General features: G+C 32.8%; 1 protein-coding gene across 1 annotated transcript in view; it reads right to left on the reverse strand.

Moving 5' to 3' along the window:
• LOC149897875 (uncharacterized) overlaps nt 1-14848 on the reverse strand; it is a 164892-nt gene extending 150044 nt beyond the window's left edge. The window contains exon 1 of the mRNA XM_090115979.1: nt 14651-14848. Within this exon, the coding sequence (XP_089972105.1) occupies nt 14651-14708 (58 nt within the window). The 5' untranslated portion in view covers nt 14709-14848. The remainder of the gene's footprint in view (nt 1-14650) is intronic.
• Between the last annotated feature and the right edge of the window lie 257 nt (nt 14849-15105).

Genomic DNA, 15105 nt, shown 5'->3' on the forward strand with positions numbered 1-15105 from the left:
ATGGCGTATGTTGAGCGGTTTTTTTTAATGGTTTTAAAGTGAAACGCATCAAATATGACTTCGTGTGTGTTACGATATTGCACAAATAATACGGAAAAGTGCAAAGGAATAACTTTCATCGGTAAGTACCTAACTAGATAATAATTTTTAAAACTTAGAGCAAAAAAATGGCGCACAGATTTTGTTCGTGGTGTCTCCTCCAAACGTAGTAATATTATCTCAATGATAGAGATACAATTAATCGCAACAATAATTTGTGACAACTGACAATGACAAACTGACAAGCGCGTTTCATTTCTTCGAACTGTTGTTTGTTAGATTATTTTCATTGTTCCAAAACTAATTTATAACAGCTGTGTATAACAGCGTATTCATTAAAATAGTACAAATATTCGCAGAATACAAGCAACCAAATATAAAATAAGACTATTTAAACGATTTAAACATAATTTTCTGCATAGGATCACGTAACTGATATACTTAAAAAGGAACGTTATGGAATGAACTGTAGACATTTGAACGAAAGTTATGTAGTGTTGCTATTTTAAAATAACATTTGGCTGCCTAACGCTGTTTTAGCTAATCAAAAGATAAACACTGTTTTGTAATAGAGAAAGTTAGACACATCTTTAGACAGAGTTTAAAGCTCAAAATGCTGTTTAACTAAACACGTGTTTAGACATTGTTTAACATCTTTTTTGTAATAACACTGTACAATTTTTAAATAAATACTTATATAGATAATTAACACCCAGAGTCCAGACACAGAGCAAACATCTATGTTCATCACACAAATATTTGCCCCGGGTGGGAATCGAACCCACGACCTCTGGCTTGGGAGGCAGGGCCAACCAAGCCAAGCGGTCAGTCAAATTTGTACAAGTAACGTATTTTTGTAGTATTTTATCGTCACTTAAAACGCAAACCATATTTTATTATTTCGTAACTCTTTATCCGCTTATTCGGAAAAAAACTCTTATTTTCCAAACTGTAAATAATAAAATAAAATTTATTAGCAACTTCAAATATAACATTACAATATTGCTTTATCTTCTGAACTACGTTATTACCTATTTTTCAGAAGGCAGTGCCTTCCCTTACAAATTCCTTATTTACATACTAACGCATTACTGACTCTACATTGTTGTAAAAAAGTGATTTATTTCGTATTTGCGATTTATTGGCTACCAGGAAGTAGTATATTATTAACCAAACCAACACTAAGTCACACTTAATTGTTCCAAAGACACACATTGGATCTGTTCACAGTTAAACCCACTTAAAGAGCCTCCCTCAAACATACTTCATAATTCACACAGGAGAGTTGCTGGCAATTAGAACTCTCTAAATATTTCAACTTGCAGCCCAATAATAGCATGTAGGGATGTGCTGTGCTTTATCGATATCTTTAATAACATTATAAAGCTTTTGTTTGTTTGAACATCTCAGGAACTACCGGTCCGATTTGAAAATTTATTTTAGTGTTAGATAGTCTTTTTTATCGAGGAAGGTACAGCCTACAGGCAACATATTATCATCACATAGGAGCGGAGCTATGCGGGTAAAACCACGGGTAATAACTTGTTTTGTAATATAAAGTATCATTATAAAAAAGATAAGAAACAGGTATAAGTAAAATTTCGTATGTTTCGTCACGGATTGGATCATGTTGTGATGGGAGAAGTTACCGCATTTCCATATTAAATCGACTTCAGGTACGTTGGATAACATAATATTATATATTTTGACAATGTCGTTTTTTCTATTCTTTATAAATTTATATTTATAAAGCATTTGAATGCCATAAAACCAAAAATATAAATTCAACAAAAAAGGTCGTGTTCCATCGTCACAATATTGTATTCACTGAAAAGTGCTTCATATTGGTTGAAATGGTTGTTAATCATCTCAATAGATGGCGCGCGGTGTGTCCCTTCAGACACATAAAACTGAAAGAATAGAATAAATTCGATTACTCTGGCGGGTCACGAGTGGCTGAGTTGGTCAGGCATCCGCCCCGGAATGGCGCGAAGGATGCGGGTTCGAGTCCTGCCTCGTGATCGAATTTTTTCTATTCTTTATAAATTTATATTTATAAAGCATTTGAATGCCATAAAACCAAAAATATAAATTCAATGTCGTGAAGTATAACAGCTTTCATTTGAAGCATATTTGAATCAGACCGTATATTTACATACGAAGATTATAAAATTCAAAATAATACTTCCTTTTTAAATTAAATTATATCGTTCATCTACTTCAACAACTAAATAGTTTTTGAAGCGTGATTGAGTAACAAATATATTATTTGACAGCTTATGTTGGCTCATCCTAAATAAGAAACCTATAAATTCTTATTTTTAAAATGTGTTTCTTAGGTATAAAAATGCGCATTCATAAAAAGTGCAAAGTTCGATTCTAAACTTGTAAACAACGAGAATATAATATTTAAAACATGAGCGATACGTGAACATACAGAAGCGGCGTATAATGCAATATCGATTTTATTATCATAATACATAAAGTACACATTACATCTCCCCGTCCCAGCGTGGCTCATGTGCACATATTGTTACCTTATGTTTTACAAATATGTATGTAAGTAATAATAAAGTTTATGCCCTATGATTTACTTGCGTTACTTACGCTATTCCAATACTTTTGCATTCTTTATTTTTACGATTCTTTTGTAATCCGCTATTTACCTACTAATACATATACAAATTTAATACTATCGATAAAAATACGTGAAAATGTTACAAAATGACCACTAACCTTTACTTTGGTTTTTAGCATTTAAATTAATTCCTTAATGTCGAAATGTTTTACAAAATTGTTCAATGTTCACTGCCTGGTACATGATTTAAAAAACAAATATCAAAATACCGATAAGAACGACACAGCAACATTATCGGAACACAGTTCCAAATTGTACGTCAACCCCTAAGTGTTGTAACGGGCCAACGTAACAGATAATCGATTCTGCTCGACCACGTCACTAGTTTATCGAGAATTATCCCCGCCCTAGCGAGAGACCATCGAGAGTCAACTTACGGTCTAACAGCCATATTTTATTTTAAATTAACTACTCTATTATAACTTGCAAGCACTGACCTGAAAATTAGGTTATATAATATGCAATGTAAATGTTCTGAGCATAATTATTATCAATTAATCGAGGCTGCGGCAAACAACAATATTAAATATTAATCTATTAACTATTCCGTTTGTCTAGTGATTAGCGTGTTTAGCAACAATCAAGTGAACCTTTATTATGGTTATTAGGAAAATAATTGATTTTTTTGTGTTCGCTTGAAACCTCATTGATTGTACATAATATTTCGATATGGATATGTATTTGAGAGTTCATTAATCGACGCAATATAATATTATCATCCAGTCTAAGGTCATTAGTTGTATATATTTTTGGATCATCATATTATCTAATCAAAATTATTCGTTTTAGGGCCGATTTTTCAATGCTTGGATAAAACTTATTCGTCGAATAATGTATAAAACTACCATTTTAAAAACGTATTCTAATTGCCCGTATTTGACAGTTTACGTGACATTTTAATATTAGATATCATGTAATACTTTATTGGACGGATAAGTTTTATCCAAGCATTGAAAAATGGGCCCTTATTCAAAAAAGTATGTATTTCTGTTCTCTTTTCACACCTAAAAAATAAAATAGAAGATACATGGCATACACACAACGTGTTATTAAGTAAAGTGCATACGAGACAAGCCACGGGCGAAATATTGTTCAATATATTATTACACTAGCTTTTGCGTAGCATTCTATTTTTATTAAACGAAATTCCTATCGTACAAAACAGGAGCTAAGTTATAACAAAATATAGCTCTGCATAAATAAACAAAATGTATCTAACAATTTCTAGGGAGAAACAACACTTGAAACAACAAAATTTCATACTCCACTGAAAATTTCCCGTAACCAGTCAAAACTCAACACACGTAACTTACAAAGTATTTCATTGCGCAACCAAATCTAATTATACAGTGTAGGTTATGCTTCAATATCACCATATAGTTTGAAGCCCTAAGATGGCGCGGAGTCGAGTCCCGGCAACTTTGCTGCAATCAATATGTAAACAACACTTAGGAACAACAAACTTCCTCTATTGTTACTCGCATACGTTTATTGATGGTTTAATTCAATGCAATATTCATGTACTTTGGTTATTGCTTATAATAGAAACAGCGACCTTATTCGCTTGGGCTTAATTATGATCATATTGTGTCGATATTCCCTCAAAATCATTAAGCATTTTCGTGAACCTATTTGTCCAGGTTCTGAAAATTGTATCTCTATACAGTTAACATCTCTATGTTTAAAGAAAGTCACGCCAATTAATGACTTGTAATTAAAGTACCTACAGTTGAACGAATTGTAAATATATTTTGTAATGTTGGATCTATCTAGAGTTCACTTAAAAAATACAAATTTGTATTAGATGACTTGAAGATCATACAAAAAAGTTATTTGTGAACTACCTGCGGAGAAATAGATGGAGGTAGTTCAAAAATACTAAGTACTATACAAATTTGAAAATTACAATTTCCAGTTATAAAAATAGTTTATTTCCGTAATCTATATTGACCCAAGCAAAAGTTGAAAGAACCCATTCGATACTAAAAGATAATTTCCCGCAAATCATTTGTTTTGTCAGCACAGGTGATAAGGCGTCAGAGGGCACCGGCACGGAATGATGCGAGAGGACGCGGGAGGTAATCTACGAACTATCAGCTATACAGGCTCCGACAGATTGCTAAATGACCCCGTCGTGATGGTCTGCCAGAGCCCAAACATGTGTTCAATACTTGATTTCGTAGCACCTACGTAAGGAAGTACCAAAATACGATAGAATTGAATTTTCTTGTGAAAGCTTTATCTTGGTTCAAATGTACTACGATACATTGATTTATATAGAGCCATATTATGTGGTATGAGTAATCAATAAATATACTTATTAAATCCTTATTTACTTTGTTTCATTGTTTAAAATAATGTCATACAACGAAGGGGACAGCGATGATTCACATACAAAATGAAACTTCCGTTGATTAGAGTTACGTGATCAAATAATATGTCAAGTAAAACCGATATGACTCAATTTTATAAGTTAAATATACAATGGTACATAGAAACTCATCCGTTTTTTAAATCGTTTAATAAAACAAAACAGAATTACAATATTGAGATGTTTATTTCTAACTAAACGCTATAGATTTCAAACTAGAACGGAAAACAAGTTACCTACATATTTCTTTATTTCCATTGTTTACAGCGAGCTGAGTGGTCGATAAGTTGTAGCAAGTTCCAAGAACTTACAAGAACAATATATCTCGTATAGTACTCTCTGGTTTCACTTCATATGCTTTATTTTTATTTTACAACTAGCGGTCCGCCCCGGCTTCGCCCGTGGTACATATTTACGTTTTCTCTACATAAAAACCATCCTCGTACTTCAAGGAATATAATAAAAAAAGAATTATCGAAATTGGTTCAGCCGTTCTCGAGTTATGCGCTTACCAACACATTTTGCGATTCATTTTTATATATAAGATTGCAGCTCGCTCTGAACAGCCGCCGACTTGATTTAAATAAATTTATAGGCTACAATATTTAAGCGCAGTAAATAATATTTGTCTTATTTTCTATATATCAAAGACTCTACCATTTATAAAATCAGTATTTAATTGTTGTAATTGTTTAATATTTGCATATACTTTAATTGCCATTAGTTTTATATTTTATCCAATCAAAATATTATGTTATCAACAAAATTTATCAAATTGATGTAGTGTTTGTATATAATATTTTTATTACCTATGCTTAAGATCAGTATTTTCCTAGTGCTAATGCAAAAAAAACCTCTAAGGTCTCAAAAATGTAATTTTTTTGAGAGTATAAACCATTCAAAAGCACCTGTAAATTTTCCTATCTTATCACTACATAGTATAAAACAAAGTCGCTTTCTCTGTCCCTATGTCCCTTTGTATGCTTAAATCTTTAAAACTACGCAACGGATTTTGATGCGGTTTTTTGTAATAGATAGAGTGATTCAAGAGGAAGGTTTTAGTATATAATTTATTTTGTTTTAGACAAAGCGGGCGAAGCCGCGGGCGGTAAGCTAGTTTAAGATAAACTATGGCTACTTGTTTTTATAACAAAAGCAAACAGTGAAAGAATAGTAAAGTAGCAACCGAAATAAATCTTATAATCAGTTTATTGACCTGCCTCTTTCAAGTTCACAGATAAATAATGTCTGACCTCAGATACAATATTGACTTTATTCCTCGATTCTTTTGTTTTGCTAATTGTTCGTTAACCTTTTATAATTTATTATCTACATAATTCAGAATCACTCTCAACAAATAAACTTTTAATTCATTTCTCATATAAATATGAAAAGGTCGAAAGGTCATCATTTAAAACAGAATTTATGCTAATAGGTTCATGCTATAATGAATAATTTTAATGTTGATTGTTTTTCTATAATCATAACCTATAAGGACGGAGGTAAAAAAATTCAGTAGATAAAATTATATTAGATATTTTATATCCATATTTCAAAATATATCAATAAATAATATCAAAATTGAATAAAATAGCTTGTACTTAACATGCTATTTTATTCAATAATATGAATATATTATATGCAAAAACCTATACTTTATTTGCTTATTCGTAAAATTGTAATTCAAATAGCTGTTGTTTTTTTCATTTGGTGGGACGAACAAAACAAGCTTTGCACCGGAATATTATATTGAAATCCGAATCACGGGTATTTACCGAATTGCTCGAGCGGCTACCGATATTGGATCCAAATGGATTTGAAAATTATACCTTATAGTCATTTAATATATTTCAGATAGACATTTTGTTTGAAATAATATTCATTGAATAACATTAATTAAACCTATTTCATTTATGGGCTTGAATTATAGTAGCATTTAACATACATACTATGTTTTATAACACTACATCAAAAATAAAAAGGTTCTCATAATTTATGCAAACAATAGTTCGATCCCATACAACTTCCTTCATAACATCCAACGATTAAATAACGTTCAGCATCACATAAACACAATTTCTATCAACTATAATTCAAAATTACTTTATTAGAAACTCTAGAAAATAGCATCTAGCGCAGAATCAATATGTTTTAGAATTTAGAGAGCTGATACAATAACATCATACCTGAGCTGTTTAGTTGATTTCCCCGGAGCCCCGGTATTCATGCAAGCAATGATAAATGGAACACAGTTACACTCTACACTAAGGTTTGATCATATTTATAATGAACTTCGCTTCTTGGCTGTTGATTTTAGACGAACCTTTTACGGGTCACTGAATCACTAATTTTAGCAGGTGAAGTATACATACATAATATATCATACACTTAATATGTAGTGTATATACTTCTAACTGATTATTCTATATTGCACAATCATCATACAAGACTAGCTGTGCCGCGCGGTTTTACTCGCGGATGAACCCGTGGGCATAAAATATAATCAAATATTTTCATAGCTCATGACGTGTTATTCTGATATATTATAACCTATATAATTGTAAAGTTTCGTCCAATTCATTACATAAAAAATCTTTCCTCTTTATATAATTAGAATAAAGGTTACGAAATAAATAAAATGTAACAGCAATGCCAATGTCCAAACTAAAAATCTTTAATGTCGACAACATTTCTTAACAGTGTCCTAATAATTAAAAATCTCAATCGTTATTCTTAACATATTTTCACCTATATCATATACTTTACATAATTAATCAGTATTTTTACCAACTCCCAAGGCTACAGAATGCAAGCCTTCGGAAACAAGAGTTTTCATTTAATTCCATCCCGCCCCATTTCCCCCGTCTCTAGATAATAGAACGCAGTACTTCGCAGACTTCATCGTACAAGCAGTAGGGAGCTCGTTTTTTTTTCTCTTAAAATAAGACAACCAACATCTTAATATATATAAATCTCGTGTCTCAATGTTTGTCCTCAATGGACTCCTAAACCACTTAACCGATTATAATAAAATTCGCACACCATGTGCAGTTCGATCCAACTTGAGAGATAGGATAGTTTAAACATGTAGGTACCACGGGCGAAGCCGGGGCGGACCACTAGTACAATAATATATCCATAATATGATCTATTACATAATAAAAGACGTAATTTAACAACTTTTTTAAGCTATTGTATAGCTTCCATCGCGGGCCTTGAGCGCGGGGACCGAATCGAGAAATTCCGTAACGAAAAATCCTCAAGCTCCCTACTCCGACGGACACGGAGGTGTGGCTTGAAGGTATGCTATGCAATAGCTTTACCACGGCAGTCCCCGAGTGCCACACGTCTTTTTTTATGTTTGTTGCCTTACACAAAAATTGTTAAATTTATAAATTACGTCTTAACTAGTTAATCTATGGTTTATCTACGGTATTCTATTTCTATCTTGTAGATAGAAAGTGCACTTACTACCTTCATACGCGATACTTTATTACCATATCCATTTATACAATTTACGATTAAAAAATCCCTTGTCATAATATACAGAAATCGATTATTTTGAAGAAGAAGTAAGCCATTTTATATTCTTGTAACGAAACCGGTCACATTAAAAGGGATCATGTTGTCTTGGACTCCGACCCGAACTGCAATTTGTCAATACTCACGAACAAGCCCTGATTTGAGATCATCTCAATTATTCAGTTGAGTACAACTACAGCAGTTATATTCTTGTATACTATAACTAGCTTTCCTTCCTCCTAAACCTTTAAAACCTTCCTCTTGAATCTATTCTATATCTCTATCTATTTAAAAAAAACCGCATCAAAATCAATTGCGTAGTTTTAAAGATTTAAGCATAAATAGGGACATAGGGACACAGAATGCGACTTTGTTTTATACTATGTAGTGATTATGGTACAAGAACAAAATATAAAACATGATGCTGCATCAAATTTTATTAAATACAAATGTTTTCCATTCGTACACTCAATTTTCTTACTTGTTAACGCAAAATGGGGACAATGAATCAAAAATTCAATAAAAGTAAGTATATAAGACAAGCCAGGATAATATTAATTACCAAAATCAAAAAGATATTTGCTCAACGCGGTTGTAGCCAAGTTAAGAAATACTTTTCTATTAGGAAAGTAATTCCGCACAGAATTAATAAAGAAGAAAACAATTTGCGAATGTAAACAACGTATTTCTGCAAAGGAAGTGTTAAATTTACAATTAGGTAAGACAAATAGCTCCTTCAGTCTGTCGGGCTGTCTGCAAGCCACAGTGTAACTACTCGGAGTACTATATCTCCCGTACCGCAGCTCGTAGTGAGCGGTGCAGTGTGTATACTCGTCTTATTTAGTCTGTAACTTTTGCATCAAAATTGTATAAACGGAGTAATGTCGCTTTCTTGTTACTGAATTTATGCGACATAAGAAAACTAGATCAAGACGACCCGCCGCATTTTGTTTGTATTTAATGAGGAAAACGATGGTTTAAGGTTCGTATATAAAACTTTTATCATACTTAGAAACTCTACATGTACTCTCTTTTTTTTTCGAAATTCCACAGATATATGTTTTCAAATTATTTATTTCGTTAGATAAATTAAAGGATGTGTGTACATTATTATTACTAATCAAATGTATATTAATATCACTGAAAATATAGCGTATGTTACTCGGTAAAGATGCAACTTCCCAATGGCAAAATAATTTTTAAAATTGGTCAAGTTGTTTTTGAGTTCATAACAAAGAAACAAACATATAAATCTTTTCTCATTAGCACAGATCCAGATTATTAATATTTGTTTTAATAAAAGTGAAGTGTTGTTTTATCATTTGCAAGTAAATTGTAATAAATAGAATAATATTGAAATGTGTAGTCCCCCGACTAGTAAAGCCCTTTGGGACTCGAAACCGACTCTGAGTTGTTCAAGGGATTGTATAATGTGCTTACTGTTAACTGGAGCACCACAGATATTGAAACGAGCAAATGAATTATTTTCTTCACACTTCTTTCATCGTATTCATCACTAAACTACTTTCTTCCTCTATATTTACACTCACTTCTCTCGTTTTTATATTCTTTAATACGACTTCTTTCCTTCATATTACAAAGAGATATGAATGCAGCAACTTTGTTAAGAATAAAGATGTAAATATTATCTTTCTGGCTATATAAACGATATACAAAGTTCTTAACCAAATAATAAATCTTATATATAAAATTCTCGTGTCACAATGTTAGTCTGCATACTCCTCCGAAACGGGTGGACCGATTCTCGTGAAATTTTCTGTGCATATCGGGTAAGTCTGAGAATCGGCCAACATCTATTTTTCATATGTACCACGGGCGAAGCCGGGGCGGGCCGCTAGTCTATATATATAAAACTCAAAGCCCAAACCACTGGACGTATCGGACTGAAATTTGGCATGCAGGTAGATGTTAGGACGCAGGCATTCGCTAAGAAAGGATTTCCCGAAATGCTTGCGGGAACAGGGAAAAACGGGTATGCACGTACGAAGTCGTGGGCGGAAGCTAGTATTATATTAACTTGTTCATTATATTGTAAAGTTTTCAAGTAATATAAGCTACACATTTAACACTTAAACATGCATTTATTTCGCAGAAGGCACTGGCTATTGACACAAGCCAGTGAAAGACGCGTGTTTGTGTCTAGCAAGCAGAATCGTTTACACGAAGCTCACGAGTACACAAAATAATTAAGTTTGTTTTCTCTTCCTACTTGAGACGTTGCGAATACATTGAGCCCCATCCATCTGAGATGAGATGAGAGATCTGGTATATATACCAACAATTGATGTTTGTGTTAAAAATTAACTGAATGCTAGCTTAAAAATAACAGACAAGTTATTGTTACCGAAATATCTGTCTGCAAACAGACACAAAACCTAATAAATTGTGAAAAATGAGCAATCTTTTTCTTTTTGAAAATAAAGCAATTTTGCCTCTCAATAAGATTTGCTATTGAGTACGTTAAGTACTTTTTCTACAGGGCCCATAAAAACCCACCCTGTATAATATTATGATATATTATGCCAAATCGATTACATATATTTTTCATGAAACGTAAAAAATCAAGAAGATAAATATAACATACAGTCCTCGAATCCCAGATCCATTTCCATTGTCTCTCCCTATATTAAAAACTTAATATCTTTCATATTCTCTGTCGGGAGGCTTGCGGAGGATACAAATGTTCGTCCATTTGTCACTCATAGCCATGTTTCACGTTACTACCTGGAGGCTACCTTGTCTATTGATTGATGATTCGTCTTATCGACATTTTTGGCACCGTTCCTTTTGAGAAAGGATTATAAGTCCAAAAGATAAAATGTAGATCTGTCTCTACATACTCGTTAAGTTTATCCATTTGTAAGAGCGATTGTTTTCGCTGATCTCATGTTCAGCTAATTTAGGTGCGAGCTAATATATAAGATATTTTTTTAATCTCAATAGTATCTATATTTAATTTAAACCAAAATAAGTATAAATAAAAAACGTAGACAAATGTATTTTCCAGGGCTGTCCGTAAAAATAATAACTTTAATCACAAGAAAGTACGTGCCAACGTCGACCCACGCGCGTTGTCAGCCCCCATCAGGTCAGTAAGAATAATTAAAAATATGAACTAATGGTTGGTATAAAGGAGCAATTTATAACAGCAGCTAATAATAGTCCGGGATACATCGCCCATTTTTGCAAGTGATTACTATCAAGCTAATTTTTCGTGAGTAGCTTTATTTTGATGAGATGCCCAATAATTTCATGTACGAAACTCTCGATTGTGGTAGCTTACAGAGGTAACAAGGATAAAAATTTTTGATTTGACGGTTCTCAAATATTTATTACGCAATTTGTAGGACAATATGTCTGTTGAATTATATAAGTATTAAATAAGTGAAAATAAAAAAATCAGCTTGTTAGTAATCATTTATGATGACTTCGTTATCGATACAAATTGGAAAGGGGGGCTCTTTGATCAAACCATAGATTTTGTAGGACAAATATTTTTTCGAATAATTTAGATAATTATCTTGAGATTGAACAAAAAAAAAACATTCAGTTAGTAATTAATATTTGAGAACCATCAAATCAAAATATTTTATCCTTGTTTCCTCTGGTAGCTACCACAATCGAGAGTTTCATACATGAAATTATTGGGCATCTCATCAAAATAAAGCTACTCACGAAAAATTAGCTTGATAGTAATCACTTGCAAAAATGGGCGATGTATCCCGGACTATAACTGTCTTCGTAATAAAAATATCTTACATAAAAATGCGTTTACATTGTGACAAGACTTAACGCGTTCGTGAATTATTTTATTCGGAGCGATCGTTAATAAATTATGTTCGTCACGAGTTCTGTTTAGTTGAGAGGAAATGAAAACATAAAGTGGACTCATTTCATTTGTAAATGTCCTCTCGCTCCGAGTGAACAAGTGTTTATTGTAATACTGCGGATTGTGTGAGTTAGCGCCATCCGATCGAGTTTCAGTTTAATTTTATTTCGTAAAAATAAAAGGGGAAAGTTTTACTAATAGTTATATACTATACTTGTAATACATGCATGCCATTCCAACAAGTAACATTTTAACTGAGTTGATGATGTGACATGCAATATTTTTTACACTAAGGGCCGATTTTGCAATGCTTGGTAAAAACTTATCCGTCCAATAAAGTATAACACGATAATATTAGAATGTCACGTAAACTGTCAAATACGGGCAATTAGAATACGTTTTTAAAATGGTAGTTTGATACATTACTAGCTTTCTGCCCACGGCTTCGCCTGCCTTTTCAAGGAAAAACCCGTTCCCGTAGGATTTCCAGGATAAAACCTATCCTTTGTCCTTTCTCGGGTATCAAAATATCTCTATACCAAATTTCGTGCAAATTGGTTCAGTAGTTAAGGCGTGATTGAGTAACAGACAGACAGAGTTACTTTCGCATTTAACTATAATATTAGTATGGATTCGACAAATAAGTTTTATCCAAGGACAATCGCAATACAGTTAAAACATAAAGCAGTATATTAAAAAAAAAACATACAATTAAAAAATAAAATAATATACAGTGCAATTAAAGTCATTCCAAAAGAACTTGGTTACAGTGCTAACTATTATTAAATTTAAATTATGATACGAATATTATTTCCCAGTAGACGGCAGCCTGTTAAACACAGTTGCGTTTAAAGTATTTCATTAGTATTTTGCTAACTCAGCATACGCCGGTAAATTAATTTATTTTCAACAATTATCTCTAGACTTGCGAAACTCACTGAACATTACAAAAATAACAACAAAAATTAGGTATTTAATTACCTTTCACTATATAAATTATGTTATCACTACATCCATACTATACTTAATATTATAAATGCGAAAGTAACTCTGTCTGTCTGTCTGTTACTCAATCACGCCTAAACTACTGAACCAATTTGCATGAAATTTGGTATGGAGATATTTTGATACCCGAGAAAGGACATAGGCTACCTTTTATTGCGAAATATGTACCACGGGCGAAGCCGGGGCGGACCTCTAGTAGTATATATAGCAAAACTAAAGCTATGTATGCTTATGTATGCTATAATGCGGTTTTTTTTTTAATATATTGATTGATTCAAGATATAGAATTTATTAGGTTTTAGACAGAGCGGGGGAAGCCTCTGGTAGGAAGCTAGTAGTATAATAATATATTAATACTAGCGGTACGCCCCGGCTTCGCCCGTGGTACATATGAAAAATAGATGTTGGACGATTCTCAGACTTACCCGATATGCACAGAAAATTTCATGAGAATCGGTCCACCCGTTTCGGAGGAGTATGCAGACTAACATTGTGACACGAGAATTTTATATATAAGAAGAAGAAGAAGATATACATCCTTTATATAATAGATTGGAGAGTAAATTGAATAGCTAATGTACAGTAGAAGTTCCGATAATAGTATTACATAGTTAGTGCATTGTAGAGCAACGCTAACAATACAAGTAAATTGAAATCAAATTGATCCGGGAATTGATCAAACTTATTCCATTTACCGTCGACAATTTTTGCTGCACTTGTTAATTGTAACGAGGACTCATTACTACTCAAAATTTAATTTTAAATCACTCACACGCTCTTTATTGCAGAATTGACACGCATAGTTAATTGGAAATTGATGTACAACACTTCACGCGTAAATACATTTCGTAAATAAGAGTAACAAAGATTCGAACATTTGATAATAATATACGAGTAAATCATTTTCCTCCCTACTGAAAGGTACACAAAAACCTTCGACATTCAATTACCTTATGAAATATCAAATTGCTGTTTGATGTTGAATATATATTCTAATTTTTAATTTTAGTTTCTTAACTAGTAATTTAGCTAAATATTAATTAAGGCAAAACTTTTATAAAAAAATGTGCCAACTTTTTCCACAGAAAAAATTCAATATCCTCTCGCTTTATTTGGCGCCGAGCGACTTTCAAGTCATTTAACTTAATTGCCACATAATCCTCATAACCGACCGAAATAAACATCCACCAATTTTTATTGAGGCTCATTTCCTTAATTTACTCACCGTCAAGTAAAAACAGCAATCGAAAGATGAGATGACAAATCCTTTTCATCTTGATCATTTATAATACTCAACTTTACTCAATAGTTATCGATGAATGAGCACAACACTAGAGTTACACAACACTTAATTCACGAAGAGTATTCCCCAAATACGTGCGTATCTATGTTACCCGTAGCGACATGACAACGTGTGCCCGGCACGCCGTCTCGAACGCGACTGGCGTAGCGCTCCGTAGCTTCGTAGCGGGCCTCTACGCTCATTACGTAGCATTGCATTATTTCGTATATAGTTTGAGCATAGTATGCAGGTTCGTTTACATATGAAATTGTGTAGGCTTTAGTGTACGGATAATGCCTTGCAATATGCTTGTGCGCCGCTTAATTATTATTAGAAAATCTTTGTTGGAGCCGTAATAACGCGCCCCAGTTTGGTTTAGAGTCGTCTCGTAGCGGTAG

The sequence above is a fragment of the Colias eurytheme genome, chromosome 24, assembly GCF_061535395.1.
Source record: "Colias eurytheme isolate Ceu_HAF_F1 chromosome 24, ilColEury1 Martin Lab GWU primary, whole genome shotgun sequence".
In the NCBI taxonomy this organism is placed as follows: Eukaryota; Metazoa; Arthropoda; class Insecta; order Lepidoptera; family Pieridae; genus Colias; species Colias eurytheme.